Source organism: Lasioglossum baleicum, chromosome 5, assembly GCF_051020765.1.
Source record: "Lasioglossum baleicum chromosome 5, iyLasBale1, whole genome shotgun sequence".
NCBI lineage: Eukaryota > Metazoa > Arthropoda > Insecta > Hymenoptera > Halictidae > Lasioglossum > Lasioglossum baleicum.
In genome coordinates this window covers 3,541,225-3,565,452 of record NC_134933.1, presented here as the reverse complement: position 1 = coordinate 3,565,452, position 24,228 = coordinate 3,541,225, and the positions used below count along the sequence as shown (strand labels likewise).

The 24,228-nt window shown below is 38.1% G+C and overlaps 1 protein-coding gene across 1 annotated transcript in view; it reads right to left on the bottom strand.

Annotated features, from left to right (window-relative positions):
- LOC143209137 (thrombospondin type-1 domain-containing protein 4) overlaps window positions 1-24,228 on the bottom strand; it is a 131,123-nt gene that overhangs the window by 20,300 nt on the left and 86,595 nt on the right. Inside the window, exons 3-5 of the mRNA XM_076424438.1 lie at window positions 18,483-18,558; window positions 10,817-10,968; window positions 4,163-4,265 (exon numbers count right to left, since the gene is read on the bottom strand). Of these exons, the coding sequence (XP_076280553.1) occupies window positions 4,163-4,265; window positions 10,817-10,968; window positions 18,483-18,558 (331 nt within the window). The remainder of the gene's footprint in view (window positions 1-4,162; window positions 4,266-10,816; window positions 10,969-18,482; window positions 18,559-24,228) is intronic.

Below are 24,228 nucleotides of genomic sequence, written 5' to 3'. Positions count from 1 at the left end.
GAAAGCTGTTACGCCCCCGTAACTTCAGCCGATGTCGGACGCGTTTACCCGGTTCTCGATCGCGATGCATTTTTCGCGGTGGATCCGAGTGGGATTTAGTACGCCGAGACGCCGCGCAGTGGTCCAGACGATCGATCTAGCAGTTCATTTAAATAGTAAAAAATGACATATCTCGGCATTTAATGCAGCTACATTACTTTCTAATTGTTTAGCAATGCCGAAAATGTCGATATTAATGAAGTTGAATAAAAATTATAATTGGAACAAGCATTTAAATATCCACATTTTGTCAATATGATTTTCGATCGAAAAAATTACTAATTTTCTTTGTAAACCCTGCCGAACCTATTTAATATTTCAAAAATTTTTTTTAAATGAAGAGCGTTCTTTTACCTCGTAAATGTATACCTCAAATTTAGAATTACAGTTCGTCATTTATTAAATAAGTAATTCTTAATGGACCAATGGAGTTGTCGAAGTTATTGTATATCCCTTTCGAGTTCCAAATAGTTGCGCATTTTTTAGAATTGGAATATTTTCAGTATACTTTCCCTTTGTTCGATGCAAGAATCAATTATTATTGTTTAAAGTGTCACAGATACTTCAGTGAATATTGATGTTAATCGAATGTGAATTGCTTTCTAAATGTCCATCACCTTCACAGAAACCTTAAAATTGTACAAGCTTTTAAAAATCAACATTTAATGAATACCATTATAAATTTTAGTTTATTTTAAAACTGAACATGAGTTTTCAGTTCCGATAATCAGACAAGAAAATGTTTCAAACAAAAGTTAATCAATATTTAGCGGTCTACAAGTTCCAATTCAAATAATTAAAAAAATGTTTATTCTATAGAAAAATCAAGGTCACCTTTAATTTTTAAACATCAATATATGTATATTTTTGACTTCATAATATTGTACCCGGTGTTAAAACGAATCCAGCGACCTACATGGTGCTAAAATCTTCATGAAATGCTAGATCGGCCACCCGGACCACGCCACGCCGCGCCGCGTCGCCGAGGAGAGCCAACGATATTCATTCTCCTCGGCAATTCTGGCATAGTTGCGAATGGGACGCAGAAGGAAATATCAACGCGTATAAGGTGAATCGTTAGCCTAGTAATTTCCGGGTTGGGGATTAGTCACGGACCAGTAGAAATGAGATGCGCCCGCGAACTACTATGTTCTCCGCAGAAATTGTGGTCAAGAACACTGGATTCTGTGTTGCTCCGTGGAGCAATCATCAATCTAATAAAGTCACGAATTAAATCTGAAGGCTACCTTGGACGTCACCTTGGACCCTAACTTTTTTATGTGAGCTTATATGGAAAATTTAGAAAACACGTTTCGTAGATCTGTATCAATTAATCGTAATCATTTAACCACAAGGTTTAAAGACGGTAAAAATTCCAGTTTCTCACGATTCTCGGCTTCCAAGTGCAGTGATTCCAAGAATTCTTATATCTTTCAATGCTTGTCGTTTTTTCCGCATCAAACGATTTCTATGAAACTTTCACAGTGCATATAATTGACACAGATCTACAAAACGTATTTTTTTAAATTTCAATATAGGCCCGCATAGAAAAGTTGTAAAATGCAACTTTTAGTATTTTCTCTACAATTCCGATCAAATGCAATTTGTGAAAAAATTTCGTTTCATATCCTGTACTAAACTAATTGCTCTAGCTTCCCAAAAAAGTTCAAATCGCATAGTCCAATATTAAAGAAGTTATGGTGTTTTTAAGAGTGTCCAAATATTAGTGGGAGGCACTGTATGTTACGTTACATCACGGCTATGTTTATGTTTATGTTGTGGCGCCAGATAAGACGTAGGCTGCAATAACATTTCCTAACAAAAACCTGTTATATGGATATATGATCATAGAATATGATTATAGGATACTTTTCCGATTTGAGAGTCAAAATGACTGGTATTCGTGTATAAGTAGCAATGATATAAAATTATTTTGATTCTGTATACACTCCTCGACAAAATAATAAGACACCTAGCATATTTTCAAATTTCTTGTATTTAAAGGTAGAAAATGTACACTCCGTTGTGTGTGTGTATCCTGTATATTACATACTATTTCCAAAGTAAACATGTAAAATCGTAGGATTGTATCGCGTACCACAGCAAAATTAGAGAAAGATATGTGAACACGGATTGACATTGCTTCGACAAAAATATAAGACACTAACAGAAAAATGTTTGATTAAGCAAATAAAACTACAAAATTACTACTTTGTGATACCTCCTTTGAATTAAATTACGTCTAGTAATCGTTTTCGGATAGTTTTATATAACTTTTTGATTCGTTTTTGTTCTAAATGTGTCCAATTGTGATTTATAGTTTCTTTTAGTTCATTTACGTTATTATATTGTCTCCCATTCGCGTAGAATCGTCTTGACAAATCTCCCCACACATTTTCTATAATATTTACATCGGGAGAACGAGCGGGCCATTCCAAAATATTAATGCTCTTTGAAGAAAAGAATTGTTTCACAGATTTTGCAGTATGGTATATGCATTATCCTGTTGAAAAATATAGTGACAGCGCGTGATACGAGCTGCAGGCTTGTTTAACTGATCTGCTATTAGTTCAATATATTTATTAGTATTCATCCGACCTGATAAAAAGTTTATTTCTGTTTTTCCATAGTAACCAATAGCGGCCCATATCATAACACTGCCACCACCCATTTGACGACAATATAAATGGAGTTCTTCCTTTCTGAAATCATGAAAGTAGTGGGCCCAGCCGTCAGGGCCATCTAGATTGAATATTTTCTCTACACTACTAATTACTTTTTTCCAGTTTTTCATTCAGTGGACTTGTTCACGAGCAAACTTTAGTCGTGCTGCTTTGTGTTTCTCCATTAAGGGTGGCCGTTGTTTTAATTTCTTCCGTTTAATGTGTTTGCTTCCTTGTAAAATGCGATGTACATTTATTAAATGTGTTTTCACACCTGCTTCTTCGGCTATTTGTCTTGTTGTGTCCTTAAAATTCGACGCAACACCCAAAATTGCACGTTTATCACGTTCGGAAGTAACGCTATGTCTTCCACTTCCTTCCGTTTCTCCATACGCACTTGGATTTTTTAACACATTATATATCGAGCACCTACTTCTGTTTAATAATTTCGCAATTTTATTAATACTGTACTCACTTTTATCTAACTGTTTTCCTCGACCTATTATTTATTTTTCATTGTAATAAACGTACTTATAATGTAAGAAAATCACAAGATTCAACGTCTGAATACGTTCGGAGTAGAACACTTAATGGTAGAAGTCACATGATTGGAAAATAAGCCAAATGTCTTATACTTTTGTCGAAGCAATATCAGTCCGAGTTCACATATCTTTCTCTAATTTTGCTATGGTATGCGATACAATCCTAAGATTTTGCGTGTTTACTTTGGAGATAATATGTAGTATTCAGGATATAACGGAGTATACACTTTCCGCCTTTAAATATAAGAAATTTAAAAATATGCTAGGTGTCTTATTATTTTGTCGAGGACTGTAAATAAAACAAAAATAAAATTCATTATATTACACCTTTAGTTGTCACTGTAAAAGTCATCACATCATGTCGAAAAAAAATGTAACCAGTCATTTTGACGTGCGTGGTAGATCTAGTGTTAAAAATGTTTAGCTGTTAACAAATTTTTAGGTGAAGACGAGTCAATAAGAAACACAATATGTAAAACTTTTTAGGACATATTTTTAGCCTTTGCTTGGGACAGCTACACTGAACACGACTTGTTGCTTCTAATGGTCATGAAAAGTTTGTTTATAAACAGAAATAAAGTAGATATCCATGACATTGTTGTTTGCAGAGTGCGTTAATGTGGAAAAAAGCACTGTCCCAACTTATACAGTGTCCCAACCTTTACGCCAGCCCCTTATGTATTTAGGTTCGTCCACAGCTTCGGGATTCACCTGTTTGTCGAGCACGGCATCGTTGTCTGTTGAATATTCAAGCGACAGATGCGTTTCGCGAACGCGTCCTCGCTAATTATGCTCAGCGACGATTCGAACAAAGTCCGCTGCCGGTCGCTAACGAAGTACAAACGTTAATCTATCACACGGACAGGGATACGAACGCGTAAACATCAAGCCGCGGCGGCGCATGTCGCGTTGATTTACCTGCGTGTTGCACGTGTGGTATCGCTTGTATGTGCCGATGCAGATGGGCCGCGAGTTGCTCGTCCCGTTCCCCGAGATGATGCTCCTCTTCCTCAGAGGCCTCCTGGAACAAATCGCTTGCATTAGCGCCGCCCATCGCTCGATAGTCCCGTGATCACCTGTCCACTCGATCATCAGTCGTTCTGCTGCTTGTTAGACGCGAGAAACAAATGACACGCGTGCTCCTTTATCGTTCTGTGATTCGGTCTCTTCCTACCAACCTTGCTCAGCATAGTTTTCTTACTGAACCTTGTCTTTAGTTCAGAGAATCTATCAGGTGACTACGAACATTCGTGCACAGAGTCTCCCATGTTACATACGAGGTGTGTTGAAAAAATAACGGGAATTTTCATTTTTCCGTACAAATTTTAGTTATTCGTCTATATGAATGTTATCCCCTTCAAAATAGTGTCTCCATTAAGTATTATTATTATTCCAATCCCCGAAACGCTTCTGGAACTCGATCTTTAGGATTATCTTTTAGCTCTTTCAGCGATCCGCTTTTAATCTCGTTTATGCTTGAAAAACGACGTTCCTTTAAGGTTTTCTCTATTTTTGGAAAGAAACAAAAAGTCACACTGTGAATATGGAGGGTGGGGCATCATTACAGTTTACGGTGTTGGTTTTGGCCAAAAAATCACGAACAAGCAATGAAGTGTGGGCAGGAGCATTCTCGTGGTGCAAAAGCCATGAATTGTTTCGCCACATAAAATCGCTGATTGTACCAAAACACATGTCACCTTCAAAGCTGACAAAAGACTAAACATCGAATATGATGATCAATGTACAGATTCTTTTCAGACATGTTTACCAACACAACAAAAAAAAATGGCGTAAATTGGACTGATAAAACTCGCGAAATTACAAAATTATCGTTATTTTTTTAACACACCTCGTACATGTTAAGGCGGTAGACTCGCTTCCAGGGTTGCAAGGGTGCGGGATTCGCGTCCTCATTTATTGATATTACAAAAATGGGGGTTTTCAGTAGTCAAAAACGCTAGATACAAGATCGATTTAGGGCGCTAGCGCCCTATTTTTTCGTTTACGAAGCGTAATTTGTAGGGGTGTGCGGGTACCCGAGCCTCGCGTCAAGCTGAAAAATTTGTTCGGGTTCTGGTCGGGATCCCGGAAGTTTACAAAGTTCGGGTACCCGCGATTTTCTGAATTGGTAATTCTGAAATGGTAATCGAGTCGGGGTCCCGCAAGTTTGCAATATTCAGGTACGCAAAGTTCAAGTTGGGTCAAGTCTGCGATCAAATCAGCGACAAATAACTCTGTGCATATTACGATGTCTTACTTGAAACCGAAGTTTGATAACCGATTACGTTAAAAATACAAAAATCATTCTGAACCTGCCAGTGTAAATAAAAGATTGAACTGAAAAATCATAGAACAGCATTATACTTACTAGGTAACTAGTTTGGACATTGTGAGTGATCTACTTCGTATTAAAGAAGAAATCAAGTAGAATTTTATATGTATAATAACTTCGTAACCTATCAAAGCAATCTACGACATCCAGTGAGCAGTGTTCAAAGAAGATAAAAAATAAATACAGATTTCTATTTATATTATAAATGGGGAACTCGACTTTAAAAAAAATTTTTTAATCCAAAATGATGTTTTTTTCATGTATTGTTCCATTTAAAATAAAGAAATATAATCATATTTAAAATAAAGGTCTCCCTACCATAATCTTAAAACCTTAAAATACTGTTTCATCAATTTCTCTAAACTAAGATATTGTAAGTTACCTAGTTATTACATTCAGCCGACGATATATAAATATGGTACAACTTTAACTTCGACTACCCGAATATTGCAAACTTTCGGGATCCCAACTCGACCCGACCCGATTATAATTACCACTTCGAAATTTCGGGTACCCGCACACCCCTACAAATTACGCCTCGTAAACGAAAAAGTAGGATTTTTGAAGGCGGTAACGCCCTAAATCGGTCGTTTATCTAGCGTTTTTGACTACTGAAAACCCCGTTTTTCTTTATTATTGAGAAATGAGAACGTGAATCCTGCATCCTTGCAATCCTGGAAAAAGGAGTATACTTCCTTAACGGAGACACTATTCTTCGATCATTTATTCATGGACTTTTTTGCATTTATGACGAAAATGGATAGATTAAATGCAAAACAGGAAAAACTATTAACTGCTTCTTGTATTACTCGTTTTGGACACTAGAAGTATTCTCTTATAAAGAAGAGATAATCATTAGATCGTTAGAGGCTGTCTGAACGTTCTAAGCTATCTAGTAGTATGAAACACGTGATTGTATGTTAGTGGACCGAAGGTTGTACGAGCAAAGCGGTCACCAATCACCGGCTGACGATCGTGGGCGACTATAGTCCCTCTCATAAATCCCACGAAAGCAGGACAGCCCTGCCATCCGTCTTCAACCTCCAGGAACACATTGACGCTAACACGCTTGTCGTCTATGTATAACAGCTTGTCTAAGCTCCGCGTGCAGTAGTTCGTCCCGGAATTGATCAGACCGTCCGAGGTATATGCGACGGTCACCACTGATGCGAGAATTCGCCTATTCACGGGACGATTTAGAGTTGTCATATCTCGGTTAAACTATCCCCATAGTAATTCGGAATCGTAAATACCATGGGACAACATTTCTATCTCTGTTAACTACTACGAATTGCGGATCTTTGTGCAAAATCAAAGCTGCATCGATTGCAAGAAATAGAAATCTAGTAGAATGTTATTTCTTCAATTTAATTATTTTAATAGATGCAAAATGATATTTACATTCTTGGGAAAGTTTTACTCAATGAATGCATACAGGGTGTCCAGGGTTTTAATTGGCAAACTTGGGGAGCATATCCTACAAGTGGAAATAAGAAAAAAATGTTATTTATTACAAAGTTATAAGCAAATAAAGTTAGAATTGATGACGGCGGATTTTACTTTACTGAACATTGAAAGGTCGAACCCGTTTATCTTTTTTTCCTTTTTTCTCCATAAAAAATCGATGTAAAGCTTGTATTTGCGCCAAGGACGACATTTTGAAATAATCCGATAAACACGGTTGGCCTTTCAATGTTTAGTAAAGTAAAATTCACCGTCATCAATTCTAACTTTTGTTACGAGCCAGGGCCGCAAGCAGCACTATTGGCCGGCGAAGGGTTGTTACCCTCGGAATATTATATCAATTTGTTAGTTAAGGTACGCTGACGAACCCAATGCGAAATTGGGGAGCCGCTAGGATTATAGACAGCGAGGAGGAACCTGACGCGAAGTCAGGGAGCCTCTAGGAATGGAGTCAAACGCAGTCGAACCTGATGCAAAATCAAGGAGCTGCTAGGAAGGTGAAACTTCGTGAACGAACCCAATGCAAAATTCGGGAGTCACTAGAAACGACGCGCAGACGAACCCGATGCGAAACCGGCGAGCTGCTAGGAGGTTGTAGAACAGCGCGGACGAACCCAATGCGTAATTGGGGGAGCCGCTGAGCTGGGAGGTTGTATAAAAGCACAGACGAACCTGATGCGAAATCAGGGAGCTGTTAGGATGCGCACGAACCTGATGCGTAATCAGGAAGCCGCTAGGATGGTATAGTTTTCGTGGACGAACCCAATGCGTAACTGGGGAGCCACTAGATAGGAAAAATCTCTATATGGACAATTGGAAAGTCGCGAACGAACCTGATGCGTAATCATAGGATAGTTAGTAGGCCTCGTAACTAATATAATCTAATTGATACAACCCGAACGGTAAGGTTGTATCGTGTGGGAACGTTAATTACTAGATTAGGGTATTGGACGATAATTATGAGTTTAATAAACTTGCTCTAATTACCAAAGAACACAAATATATTCTAATTATAAGAATCTGTGGTAGAATTGTGTAATTGTCGCGAATGAAATGAAGATAAAAGGTATAGAAGGTAGAAAGAAGAATTTACCTAACTATGATGCACGGTTTTGACGCACTGGCAATGCGGGGGACTCGGAAACAACTTTAACACTGCCTAATAGGTTTTAAACCGAACTCGCGGAATCTATATGGTTAACTCTGATTTGAAAGGTACTCTAGTCCGATCTCACTAAAAGTTGACTTTCCGAAATACAGCACGGCGTGACGCGATACGTGTCTACCGAAGTACTATCCCACGAGAGTAAGAATCTAAGGGTTTATATACCCCTACAATGAATGGAATGCTCTGTTCATAATCGAATCGCGCTTATAGATTAGGGCTTAGGGCCACACTCTCATTTTTGTCACTTCTAATGAAATCGGAGCCAGAGCTCGGTCCTAAATTAAAGGGTTCAACTATGATATGAAAGGTTATCTAGGACGCTTCCTGCCAGAGTCGATCTGGAAGAGATTCCTGTGAGAAAACGAACGGAATATATTCCCTATCCGTAATACTTCAAAGAACATTTTTTTCTTATTTCCACTTGTAGGGTGTGCTCTCCAAGTTTATCCATTAAAACTCGGGACACCATGTATATGCAGTGTATTAATTACACATTAAGTTAAGTACGAGCAAAACAGTTTTAAGAATTCTATTTGCTGGGACGAGAAACAACTCCTGTATGAAATGTTTTACCCTAAGAAATCGAATCTTCGCCATCTATCATTGATTTAGAATGTGATTGTTAACAGAGAGTACGTTATAACAACCTTGATAACATATTTGAAGATCCTAAAAATCGATGAAGCGATCCCGGTTCCAAGTAATCGGCAATTTTGATATTACTGTCCCACCCATTGCACAAAACTGCACTACCGCGCACCGAGGCAAAGTGAAAGGGGCGATCGCTCATTATCTCCTCGGAAGAAAAATGAAGGGTAACGGTACACTGTCGATGCATTTTATCGTCGACCGGGGCCACTGTCGATAAATCATACGCCACCGTGGCCGCGCAGGTAGCGTTACAAAGGTGTAAATGTCAGCGACGATAACACGTTTCGGGTCCCGTGAGGAAGCATTCGCGCGAGTCGTCGGCACGCCAGCGTGTAATCTTCTGCTGCTACCGATCCGCAATTTGCTCTCTTCTCTTTTCCCCCTCTTGTTCCTTTGCACGAGGTAGCAGGTGGCGCGAACGGGTCTGAGAACACGTCAGGAGACAACCGAAGGGACGATTTGCCGATCTTTGCCGATCGACAGGCAAATGGCAACCGTCAGTTTGTCTACGAATTTCCGAGCGAGAAGTCACGCTGCTTAGGGTCCCAGGTACCGGTTCGATTAGATCCTCGGATCGGAAAACGATTGCTGGTGGCCTTTGATCGGCTGGTACGCTAACGGTACCCGCAACGTGTGATTATTGGCGGAATCGATGGCAAATTACGCGGTTTTCGTCAGCCGGCTACGATTTAGGGCCATTACACTTTGCTTCGTACTTAGGAGACTGGGACCGAGTCGACTTGGTCTCGGAATCTATTTATTCTATTCAGATTTTCTATGATTTTATTTAAACGATTAGGTGTGCAAATAAGTTCTTTCCCCTTTTTTCCACATTTTATGTAATAAAATCTTGTCTGATGACTCCCAATCTTTCTGTTAATTCTTCTTGCGTCTGAATCGGATTTTCGTTGAGCAATTTCTCTAACTCACCGTCATCGAAATTTCTCGGTGCACCTGAACGATGGTCGTCTTCCAAATTAAAATTTTCCCGGCTTTAAATGTTTGGTACCGCTTTTTGCATGTTCTGTAAGACACAGTCAGAGTTGGGCAAAAATTTAATCAACAATTGACGAATAAATTTCTACTTCCATCGTTAATCGTAATTAACAATTAATCTCCTAATTTAGTTGTTAATCGTGTCAATCGATTAAATACTTATTAATCGTTAATTGGAAATAACGGTTAAATTTCTACTATAGTCGTTAATTGCGATTAACAATAACATTTCTTTCAATTGTAATCGTCAATCGGATAATTGATTAATGATTAACTGCTACAATTTCGAAATTGCGGAATCAAAACTATATGAATACTGAAAAAAATGTGAACTGAGTTTAGGTGTATTGTCATTTGGTCTATGTATAATACAAACTCTGTTTACGTTCTTTTATGTTTTTTTCGATAATTTCTTGTTTTAATCAACGATTGACGATTATCTTCATCAGTCGATTGAATCAGTCTCCGATTTTTCGATGATTTCTTTTTTAATCGTACACATTAATCAATCTTGATTAAAATCTTAATCGATTAATGCCCAACGCTGGATACAGCGTTCTCTCCCAGTAGCACACAAACCATTTCAGTAGCTTCAACAGCTGATTTCCTAAGCCGGAATGCAAAGAATAAGCAATGACGCAAATGATGCTTCTCGCACCTATTGCTTGAAATTTTTGCATAGGACTGGAAACTCTTATAGCGCTCATCAGGACTCTTAAAACTAAAAGAACGCTATTGCAGATGGCACCAAAATCGGAAAGTAATTCGAATTCAGTCAGAAGTTATGATCATAGAAAAAAAGGGGAAGGAACTTATTTGCACACCTAATACATCTTTTACAGGCTAGTTTTGTAAAATTTTGTGGACGAAGGATCTACGGCTGTTAAGAAAAGCATTTTTTAAAATATATAATTACTGATTGGCAAGAATAATGAGAAGTATTTTTGTTGTTTTCACTCACTGGTAAGGCACGCATTCGCGTGATTGGGATTGGATACCGGTGCCGCAGGTCCTCGAACAATCGCTCCAAGGACTCCAAGGTCCCCAGTTACCCCTGATGCGATTGTCCCGACCTAGACCGAACTGGGTCTTCTCCCGCAGCATGTGATACACCTGGAAAACATAATCATGAAGCCAGAATGAAACGATGAAAATTAAAACAATTCGAAGGATTCTTAGTCTTTCTCTGTACTTTGACGCATACAGCAACACAGCAAATTAATATAAGCGTGGTAAAAACAATACTGAAGCCTTATTTTTCACACGTTTAGCAAAAATTCTACGACTAAGGCCGTCCACACACGGGTCGATTGTAATCGCGTTGTGTAGTTCGCACGTCTTGATCGTCATGTACGATCCATGCGACGAGTGCGATTGCCATCTGCACAGGGGTCGATGATTTCTCAGTCGATTTGTGTTTTTCAAACATCAAGAAACGTTTTCATTTTCAAAAATGAGCAGTTCTAGTGAAGAAGGACTTCGTACACTCCCGACACTTTTCCACTTCCCCAACGAATTTTAAATTGAAAGCCTAATAAATATTTCCGAACATATGCTTTTTGTCTGTTCTTTTTAGACATCTCCATTGAGTAGGTATCTAATTACCTTTTTTTAGTGCCATTTTAGCGTTAAGTAATTGCAATTGCCAATTACAATTACATGTAATTGTAATTTTATTTCTGCAATTTCAAATTACGGTAATTGGCAAATAATTGTAATTGTAATTGAAATTATATTTTTCCCAACTCTGGTGTATGGACAGCCTAACGCATAATTTTGAAATCGATTTTTGTTCCGGCTTTTCGGAGCAAATACCACACTGTGCGTCGCGGGTCAGTTTCGATGACACTGAGATGCCACACAACTGAATGGCGGCACATTGCGGCCATCAGTGATCGAAGGCAACCCATACCTACCCCGTGGACCCAGAATGCAGTCATCCATGGAGCAAGATCGTTCAAAGCCGAGCGGATTCGCGTCGGTGGTTTCGTATTACTGCGTTGACGGCTTTGACGCAAACGTTCATTACGCATCGAGTCCGTTATTTCCAGTCTCGAGCACGCTGGAATTCGAGACATTACGTAATCACGCACGCCTCTAGGCCCCATAATTAATTTCATTAGGAGCCTCCTTTGGCTCGTCGGATTAATCAATCAGGAGGCGGTGAAGGAAATTGCGCCGGCTGACGATAATCAAATGGCCGGTTCTCGTACCGGTAATCCGGTCGCGTTAATTACAGAAGGGGAAATGGGGAGGCGGGGGAGGGTTCGGAGGTACACTATCCAGCGATACATACATTGGTGGATAGAAACTGTTTGTTCCATAATTAATATCAGGCACTATCGGTGATCGGAGCCTATAATTAGATCACTCGCGATATTGCGGCGCGTGTCAATCGGTTTCATAATTAATTGAAAGATGATCTCGATTCGCGGACAGTGTGTTACGCCGTCTGCTGTCGGCCACGAATCATTTTCATTGATCATGATTGATTAACCCCTTTCTGTATGATTGTTCTCGCGTCTATAGTGGTCGGGACATTTTTGTTAAGAACTCCCTAAAAAGAGTATCCACATTTGCTGTAATGCTTAAGGATGTTCTGGAGGTACAATGGGAGACAAAAGTATAAGAAATTCGAAATCCATCAATATATTGGCAATGAAAGCCATTCATGAGTATATTTTGCATTAAAAAATAGATTAATTTAGAAAGCTTTCGTTTAATTAGAGAATTTCATGTCATATTTATTTTTTAATCAAATTGTCTTCATATTATAAAAAATTGTAAGTGACTTTTGCGAATAATTGTACCCTCTGATTGTAGCTATATTCAGTGGTCTACATAGTTGTCGCGTTTCCATGCTAGTAAGAAGGACAACACGATAAATTTGACGTTATGTAACAGATTATAATTTTTTGCTCTGTAACTATTTAGTGAATCCTAATAAATTTTGAACATAATTAATTACATAATTTTTACTATATATAAAAAAACTAGAGTCTTTAGTTGCGTTTTTTCAAGGTTTAAATAGGGTTTGAAGTGGAATTTTATGAATTATCCATAAGAAGACGTGTTAAAATATGCAAACTTTAAGTTGCTATAATTCTTAAACGGTGCAGTGAATCGAACCCAAACTTTGGTAATTGCATTAATTTAGTAAGAATCTTGTCAAATTTTCAAAAATTTTGTTGCGTTTTTGTATACCTCCAGAACATCCTTAACATCGGATACATTATTTCCCATTAACGCTTTAAACAATACAAATTTCAAACAACATCTTAGGAAAGTCTAGAACAGTAAAAAAAAATTAGTCCCTCTGTCCCATAATAATAGTAGGAGTTGATGATTTTAATTTGTCCCATGATAATAGCAGCAAAAGAAAATAAATATAGAACGCAACATTTATTATCAGAAAACTAGATTACATTTTAAACAATAAATTAAAAATATTACTCCTAATTTTTATTTCGAGTGTTTACGATAGTTTTTCTGGATTTTTCAATAATTTCAATAATTTATAGATGGGGTCCCTTGGCTGCGAAGCTTCGCTTTCCCTATATGCGTGAGCTTAAAATTATTGGAATCATCGTGTGTGTGTGTTCTTCATTGCTTCTAGCGTAATTTGTTTTTTTCATCTTACTTTTACAATGGGTTGTTATTCAACTGAAATAAAACAATTGATTTCGATCAGCGGATGAAATTAGAAGAATAGTTATAACTCGTAATAATTAGCTTAACCTAAAAATTGAAAGATGTATCAAAACAAATGACAGATGTCATGAAACATTGATTTTGATTGAAGGCTCCGTAATTTTGCGCTACAACATAACTCACAGCTGCATTCGCCAATAATCGCCCGTTTAAATATTCACTTGCTACTATTATTATGAGACAGAGGGAGTAGTAAACATAAACGACCCAGCTGTTCCACGGTAGGTGCAAAAGGATTAGTATCAGCAAAACAAAATTTTAATTTGACTTTAATAAATTAATAACATTTAACATGTTTGAAATCTCGTAATAAGAAAAAATCACAATTGTTTCCTGGTTGGACCTCCGCGAAAATTGAAATCCTTCGTCAGTTTAAGCCTCTCGAGTGTTAATCTTGGAGAGTACAAGGCTGATGGTTTGAAAATAATGGCAGTGGGACAAGGAAGAAGTTTGATTAACGACTCGCACCTCTAATAAGTGCGTTCCAGCTACCAGAGTTACAGTGGCGATCGGTTTCAAGCGCCAGCAACGTTGAATTCGAAATTCGAGCGGCCCTCGGAGAGTCGTTAACTCGCAGAAACAGAGTATAATGCTTCCGTAATGACAGACATTACCTCCGGCACGTTAATCGCGCCGAGCATCGACTTCCCGGCGCGAGTTTGCACAGAACGAAACACGAAAATACTTTCCGAAGGGGATAAGGACCGCCGATTGTCAGACTGGCGCAACCGGCTAAGCTGAATTATGAAAACGCGCTTCGAAATTTCCCTTTCCTTTCCAGCATTCTTAGACTTTGCTCTACGCTGGGCGACTAAAAAATTTAAACCATTACAAAATGGAAAACAACGTTGCATGTTTAAACTGTGTTTGTGCAAAGAAAATAGAAAGTCACCGGTAAGTCTACATTATAATGGAACTTGCTTACTTACAGTGAAACGAATTCATATTCGGACGCTCTAGAAAAGACGATAACTTTTTTAATATTGTACTATACGATTTGAACTGTTTTGGGAAGCTAGAGCTATTTGTTTACTAAAGGATGTGAAAAGAAATTTTTTCAAAAATTGCAATTGATCGAAATTGTAGAAAAAATACTGAAAGTTGTATTTCACAACTTTTTTATGTGGGCCTATATTGAAAATTTAAAAAATACGTTTTGTAGATCTAAAAATTTCGTCAAAATCGGTCGATGTTGCAATGATCTTCAAACGTTTGAATATAGTAAAAATTGCAAGATTTTCACGATTTCCAACCTCTAACTGCAATAAATCTAAGGATTCTTACATATTTCAATGCCTATCGTTTTTTTCCCACATCAACCCATTTGGATGAAACTTTCACAGTGAATATAATTGATACAGATCTAAAAAACATATTTTTAAAATTTTCAATACAGGTCCACATAAAAAAGTTGTAAAATGCCACTTTTACTTTTTTTCTACAATTCCGATCAACTGCAATTTTTGAAAAAATTTCTTTTCAGTACAATATTTAAAAAGTTGTACTTACTAACTTACTCTTCGTACTCGTTGTCAATAGTTACAGAAGCCCAAATCGTATAAAATATGATTTTAATCAGCACACTGTTATTCAAAATTGAAACTTTCCATATTCGTTGCAAGGTACAGGGGCTACATATACATTTATTTTAATAGAAGGATATTTTCAAATTTTAAGAATATTTTCACTGATTTGAATCGGATCTACTCGTTCTCGTCATGTATGTATACAATTTGTTCGCGACCACAATCCCATAATTTACTGAAAAACAGTAAATTTAATTTTATACACCTTGCTATATATGTATAAAATCATAGTTAGACTGTGCATTCTATGCATTTATGACAAAAATGGGTGGATGTAATTTAAAACAGTAAAAACATTAAGACGATTTAATTTATTAGAATTGTTAAAGAGAGGAAGAAAATGGTCCCTGCATCTTGTAAGTGATGAAGAAAATTTTTATTTTGCATAAAGATCCGCAGTCTAATCATAGTACACAATATAATATTTACAGAAAACACGACATTGCTCAGTAAAATTGTTTTAATATTTCATGAAGGAGGTGCATTTGATAAAACAATTGATAGATGAAAAGAAGCGATGAGAAAAATGCAGGTAGCGAACGTGTTAATCATTTTTCGAGATAAGAGAGCGAGCTAATAACCTTAGCCCGAGTTCAACAGGTTGCAGCGGTATTTGAAGTTGGTGCAGTCTAGGGAAACCGGTCCTTTAAATTGCATCTGGTAAAATGAAAAATCGCGAGCGAAACTGCATCTGGTATCGCGTCACCGAAATTGAGAGATCCTTGATGCGCGATTAGGCGCGCTAGCAGACGGGTTATGGTAGGCCATAAGAGCGGTGGAACAAGCGTTTTCACGAGCGACAACGGCTCGTCCGAGGTCGGCTGACGATATCGCAATATTTTGCAAAACAAACGATCCATTAAACCGAGCTAGAAACGCGCAGTTTGCCCGGGCAAACGCGCGTGATGTTTGCATACCGCGTTGATCGGCTCGGCTCTCGGCTCTCGGCCTTGCGCGAATGCAGCCTGCATCGCATCCTCGACTGTAATTTAGGAAGCTCCTCCAGTGTCAATTAATTGCGCACCGCGTGCCACCCAAGAATAACGTCCACGTAATTGCTTATTAATTCCTGTAAGTGGATTAAATTAATATGCGCCGGTCGAGGCCGTGCGTTCGAGGTAAAATATCTTAATGGACGCGATAGCCACGATAACGTTATTACGGCCGTAAGTTAACCGGCGAGGAGTTATGTATCAGATTACTCTGAAAATCCGACGAGCTACCAGGCTTAATGAACATATCCCGCCCCGGAAAGCCGATACTTTTCGCGAATGTATCGATGTCGGGCACTCCGAGTCGCACGGAGACCTTTGCACACTGTCAGCCAAATTTTCTTTACGAGCCGAGCCATGATTCTACTTCACAAATTCCATTCCATTGATCAACGCGTTCACTACCAGCGTCACATGTACAGGCTGAGTCATCTAACGTTTGTACATCAAATATCTTTGTTATTTTCAAAGATACATTACATGTCTTCAGGATAAAGTTGAATTGTAAAATGGGAGTCACACGATACAAAACCAATTTGTGTTTTCATGTCATTTTTTTAGAAATATCAAGATCACCTTCATTTTTTAAAATGAAACCACCCCTTTTTAAACATCTTAAATTAAACAATTTTATTTATATTTTATAATAATGTTTCAATATTTTTTATTTATCAACCCCTTTTTATCTCTTAAACATCTACAGTGATAATCCTTCTCATTAGGAATTCAGTGACTATAATTACTCAAGGTCATTCAAAGTGAACAAAGATATTTGAGGTACAAACTTGATAAGCGTCGTTATCCCAAATAATACATATATCCATGACAATGTTTATTTTTATATTTTACTAACTTTCCCCCGCCACGCGTTGCTGTAGCTCAGTATTTCTTAAAAGCATGTTTTTACCTGTCACAGTTGTAAAATTGCTAAACATTAAATAAGGAAAAAACACGAACTAAAAAGGAAAGAAAATACTTAATAATTTAAAAATACTAACCAAATATTTCAATTCAAACGCAGTTCAATCTACTCAGCTGAATTCCAATGCAATGAGAAACTTACAGAGCAAATCACTCCGAATAGGTCGAGAAGATTCTCGTCGTGATGCATTGGTGATATTGCGAATCAACACGAGATCATATCGATTACTATTATATAGAGAGTGTTTTCGCAAACGCGCCACATTCACATAACTTGAAGTAAGCAGCAGTTAGCGTCGGTGGAAAAAGTCGTCAAAATTCTTGAACGAATGGAATTTTTCGAACCTTTCCGAAGAAACGCTGCGTCTAATGGCTCAAATCCCAGCTTTCTACGCTCAGCCGTTACGGAGATGACCGATTACAAACAAACGGACATTTACATTGTTATTTATATAGATAAATAAATAAATAGATAAAAAAGTACGTTCCATTTAATGAAACAAAGTGATCATGAGGACTACTACCGTCACCAACTAGTTGCTAGTAAATGTCGTTCGTCTGTCATACAATCAATGAAACAGAAATTAATAACATAAATCACTTTTTCCACCCATAAAACATCGAATAAATTTGATACCGCTGTTTTCAACCACGGCACAAGTCGTCAAAAAATCCTAAAAGAATGCAAGGACTAATATAAAATTAAAATTACATTGTTTTAAAATTGCCACGAAAATCTGCATTTTAATATCAACAAAGTACTGAAGCCTCGATGTACACTAGGGTGGACATTAGCTATACCTAGTGAAATTTTTTTTTACCCCCCCCCCCTAAAATTGTGCCATTGGGTAAGAAAATAATTCCTGCAAAAGATGAAGTTGATCGGATAAGATCTTCCCCTAATCCGATCAACTTCATCTTCTGCAGGAATAATTTTCTTACCCAATGGCACAATTTTAGGGGTGGGGGCGTGAAAAAAATCTCGCAAAAAAAGTTTCATCAGGTATAGCTAAGGTCCACCCTAATGTGGCACGTCTTCCCGACGTTCGATTGATCTAAAACTTCGAATATATCATTTTTTCATGAAATGAAACAATATTAGAGGGGAGGGGGTGCCTAAAATTTTATGGTAGACAAATAAGGTCCACCCTAATTTACACTCTCTCGAGTTCCGTTGAATTTTGACCTGACCCCATGTAGGTAACTTCTTCAGCGTCGACAAAATAAAATCATGTAAAAAGGATCTTAACTAAGATGGAAGGTAGAATAGAAGATCGAGGGATAAAGATGGCGCAGCGTAACCGATAGGATTCGTATCGATGCATCGGAGAGCTAATGCTCTTTCGGCAAAGTACAGAATGATCTTGAAAAGATCGTGTGATCGATGGTATCTTGGTTAACCATGGCGGAAACTCACCTCAATGGGATACTTGTCGGGCACGTGGGTCCCGGAGACGGTGGCCGCGGTGAGCATTGTCAAAGCGAGGATCGATCTGAAACAGAGATTGCAGAGAGACGCCTTAATTAATCCGACGTAATGGAATGCAATTTATTATCGTCGTTGTCAATCTGCCGGGGCGGTTTTCACGAGGGACGTCTGGCGACCGTTGAACCGAGCCAATTATCCCGCTATCGCGCGAAACATCTATCTCTCAGCTGGTCTTAGACGTTTCAAGAATGTGATAATCTTCCGCGGATGACTAACGGGACGGCGAGTGGATGATTCCGCTCCGGAATTCGCGGATTTCGCGAATCCAACCGATCGAACCCATCAATTAATTCTATAGAGACACATCCGTACAGTAAGCTCCGGAAAATTGTTTATAACGATTGTACATATGTATCTTTTATGGTAGCAAGTGTACAGTCTCATTAAACAATTATTTGTACATTCACTGCCACATAAAATTCTGCCACACTGCCTTTTTAAATTGTTTTTCGATACATTATAAAACAATCAGCCATAAATGTCTACATATATCATCAAATTTCAAATATTTAACATTAAACCTACCACCACAAGTCAAAGTGACCGGTTCCAGATCTTTTATTTTACACTTATTGAAATAATAATCAAGATTAAATGAAATATCTCGTTCTCAATGATAGTATTGTAGTCCATACGACTTTAAAAATCAAAAAAATTGCCACGGTCCATACGACTTTGAAAAGAATGTTATTGTGATTAAGTTCAACAAGAACAATAATATCACAATTGCACAACAAGTGCTACTTAATAATTCTTCTGCTCCTTAATTTCACAGACGTAGAAAATAAGGAGAATAATTCCAGTTTAGACGAAGATGAAGAAGAATTATTAAAATCCTCCGAGCTCGATATATCAAAGAGTAGTGTTCTGGAGATATACTGGAAATAGATCATCCAGAGCTAAAGATAACTTGGTTAAAATGGAAAAATGAAGGTCTTCCAGAAAAGAATAAAAAGCAAATTCTGGAACTCTATAATATAAAAAAGGGGACTTCTACACCGAAGCCCCTAATTTGAATCTAGAAATAAGTCCATTGCTTTCAGAAGTTGCAAAAAAGAGGGATCAACATTTTATGGAAACGCAGAATTGCGTGGGCACGGCCATAGCTGCCTTAGGTGCTGCAGTCTCTATGTTAATAGAACCTCCAGAAGATGGTTTAGATGGAGATACATTTATACGGATTATATAAGCCATGCTGATCAAATTTTAACTGATGTTTTTTCATCAACAGTCGGTGGCAAGAAAATCTTTTAGCACACCGCAGTTAAATAAAAGTGTCAAACCAATGGTGGACACGATGCATTAAAAATAAAACGATCTATAATTGAAGAAACAAAAATGCCTTTCCTTCTTTAATGGCTTCAAAAAGCTGAAAACAATACTTCAGGATGTACTCTTAAATTCTTTCAACCTTTGTAGCTTTACACCGACCCATTTTTGCCGTAAATGACGACGTAAGATAACGACGTTTCTCTTTGTTCGCTGTGGAATGCAAGTGTATAGGGAGCGTATATAGTTGGCGTCGTCTATAAACGAAGAATGAACAATCTCGAACTGATCAACGTCTCGGCGGTATAGTCGAACGATCCAATTATCACTGACATTTCGATATCGTCGGAGTTTATCGATATTAGAATCTCTGGTTTGAAATATTCCCGGGAACGGGATCAAGGGCCCGGGACTCGTTGAAAATTGCATCGTCCGGTGCATCCGTCGAGGGGACCGATGGTGCATCGACGCGGTGTAGCATGTGTTCTCGATCAACCTGTCCCCGGATAATCGCGTAATCGCCGCCATAGATCTCGCGGGTTCTCGATTTTCCCAAGAATCTTGTGCGCCGATCGCTAGGTGCAGGCGCCAGTCCGTTTCGCCGCTGCAATTATTAAAACTGCACCCGAGGATGCGTTTACGACGGGGAACGAGCAGATAAGGTAATGAAAGAAGATCAGAAGAGGGAGAGAGAGAGAGAAAGTTGGAGAGGAGGCCGTGACGTAGGCTCGAGTAAACTGTGCCACTAAACACTAATAACGTATCACTTGTTGTGTTTTCTCGGAAAGCTTAATTAATCATTACGCCCCGGCTCGGCGGAGCACGGGGAGCAGAGAATCAGAGAAAAAGGGAGAGACAGAAGGGAGAATGAAAAGTGGGGACACGAGGAAACGGACCGCCCGTTGCCACTGAAGTAGTCGCAAACGCATACAACGAACACGTGTAAACGCACGTTCGTGTCGAATCAGAAAAAGTCGCGTCTTTCGCTTTCCACGCGATGCTCCCGAGGGAGCAAAGCTGCGTGCATAGCTGAGGATACTAGTGAGAGAGAGGCAGAGAGAGAGAGAGAGAGAGAGAGAGAGAGAGAGAGAGAGAGAGAAAGGAGATAACTTGTTCCTCGCTGCGTGCTCTGATTGAATATGTACCATTACTGCAGATTAAACATTGTACAGAATCGCTGCATCCGTTCGAACACTTCTTGCTCGATCGGTTTGTTCGATCCTTTGATGTACAGAGATGTCTCCGATACGTCATCCGTTTATTATATATGACAAGGATTTTATGCATTTATCACAAGAATGTATAGGCGCCGTTTGAACGAATAGGAGGAATTATAAAAGAATTTAAAAAATGTGAATGTATTATTTTCTCGCTATTGAAGTCATTAGAGGATGAAGGAAATTTCAACTTGGTTTTGCAGATGATGCAGATCATTTTTATTTTGCCTAATGATGCGCAGTCGAATTATGACATCGTGCATATTGAAGGAAAATATAGCTTAACATGTTTGTGCTGTGTCGGAGTCATTTTTGACCGGGAACATCCAAATTGTCATTTAAGCACTCCATTTGTGGAAATTAAACACGAGATAGTGTCTACACGAGATATCATCAAAAAAGTATAATAAATTTTTAAAAATTATTAATTATCAATTATATAGCTATAAAAATCGTCCGTTGTCCGAGGGTTAATACGTTTCCTTTCGACGCTGTAGATTCGATTATGGTTTTGTGTGTCTTTCAGTGAAGAAGATCGTATCAAAGATTATATCGCATAGGACGTTATTCTGAGAGTTTCCAGCTCGTCTGTGATATTATTCGTAGTTCATGGGAAGATACGTTGCGTTTAGTAAAATGATAATGATCATGGAGACTATAGTAAACACTGAAACGCGTTAATATTAATAGCAAATATTACCATCAGCGTGTTATTATCATCCGAAGGACACATTCGGGAAAACATGTTTGACAAAATATTAGGTCGGAACGAAAGTTCGTAGTTTTTAAATCAAAATTCAAAGATAAAATTAAGATATTTATTCATTGGTTTAATGAATGACATGATAACTCACCTAAAAAATGGAAAAAAATAATAAAAGAGAATAAAAAATATGTTATTGAACAAATCTATGTATAAATATCCTAATTTTATCTTTGAGTTTTAATTTAACCCTTTGCACTCTCGGAGATATTTTAACTTTAAAATTAAACATTTCTTCCAACCAAGAATATTTCCATAATAACATTTCCATTCTTTATGATTTGTTAAATTTGATGGGTATGAAATTGGTGAATACCCCATACAATATCTGTAGACGTTTAGTAATTATTAATATTTGATAACGTAAACAATATTTTGAATAATGGTACAACAACTTTTAGTGGCGTCTCAGAGTCGCCATTCGAATGCTACGGGTTAAAAACGCTACGAACTTTCGTTCTTACCCAATACGTCGTTCACTTTCTCGATTTTCATAATTTAAGAAAAGAATAACAAATGAGCACCGCGAACGTTCCCAGAGGAATAGGTTGTGGACGCCTTGAAAAAGCCGTAAATCGTGGGACCTCGTGGAACGTGTCCCTGGTGTGTTCATAAATAATTTATCTGGTGTGATTAGGAGCGGGACCGTCATTGTCTGGCCGTACGCGGCGATCAATAACATCAGAAATAAACAGGCGTATCGCAGTCCATTAGACGCGATTATTGTGAATTACAGCGGGATAGTTTGTTATTTATCGGGCGGCGAACAAGACTGCTAGACTGCGTGCCTCGGTGTGCATCGTCTAATGTAAGAAGAAGAAAGGAGCGAACGCGTTGCATCGTCATCTCTTTGGATGCACACGCACTGCACGCAAGCCGTGGCGCGATGAAGCATTGCACTTGCTGCAACTGCGCAGCCGGCTTCGAGGGCAATCGTGTGTCCAGCCCGCAACGAGCAAACACGTGTTCCTTCGCCATTCTTTTGCGGCGTTTGCTAGAAGACCGAGAACAGAACAGATTCAACCGAGGATCGCCGTAAAATCGCTCGAGCGTGTTCCGATTCCAGTTTAAACCCTTCCTCGCTCCTCGTTTTCGCGCTCGTGTAACCTATAACGATCTTCTCTTCATTCCGAGAACGATCTTATCGATGCTGCTTGTTAAATAGCGCGCACGCTATCTCCCTAGAATATTTTAAAGCTCGCCCCGATACTTCATGCTCTCGATTCTTCAGTAATGACGGACGCCTTTCGCTTCCGAATTGTTCGTCGGAAATGTACTGTCTTATAACACGATGCTATGAAATACTATGAAAATAAGTTCGATAAAACACCGGTGAAATGATTGTAACAACTCTTCTATATAACGGGACGCTTATATATTTAACACCAGGACTCCGAGCCCCTCAAAATTACTCTCCGATTTTTTCTTTTACAATTCGTGAAGTTATAGAAATAGTTTCTTCATAAATTTTAAAGTACTTACATGTCACTATAAAATTTTATGAAATTTGAATAAATTCAATCCCGTTATTATATGATAAAGAAATACACATATTCTTAGACAACAATTTGTATTATGTACTTCTAAATTACACTTACCATGGAACAAGCCATGTTATTGGAAGAGCGAATTCAATATTGAATTCAAGCGAATTATATATTGAATTATACAGAAAATACTACATGATATTGCACAATCTTTTATAAACCAGTTGCAACCTTGACTCGTACTGACTTCCCCGAGCTTTGTTCTCGCTGCCTCATACTCGAACCTTATACTCGCTGAATCATATTCAAGCTCTACATGTTCTAACATACTCTACATCCTAAAACTTTGTATATTTTCGACAACTATATTATCCAGCATTCTTCCTCAATTCCGGAGACTTCCATTTCCGCATTCTACAATAACGCATACCTACTTTGATCAACCATTCTGTCTTAGCATTACCGAATAATTAGCTAACGAAAATTGTATTGAGAACATGTCAACGTGTTCTCACTCGACTGTGCCTGCATATTTCCTTGATATATTATCTACCGGCGATTATTTCCTAATTTTTGAAAATGGTCCATGGCTAAGGATTTTTTAATAGCTCCTTTCACAGCAATAACATTTTCGTGAACCTAGAACTCACCCCCAATAACTTAATCTAATTTGTTTGCTTAGCATTATTATATAAAATATGATTTTCAAGCTTCCTTTTGGCACAGTACAATTATTGAAAATCCTATCAACCCCTTCTCCTGTAATTTATTTTACTTGGTCTTTGATAACACTGTCCAACAAATTTCAAATTTTTTTATGTTCCCAATGTGCTGTTAGGTGGATCTTATAGAGTTTTTCGCGCTGATTCCGAATCTTAATTTTTCTCCTACTCGCACAGTTTTTGAGAAACACGACTTTGAAAAAAAAACGTGTTTTT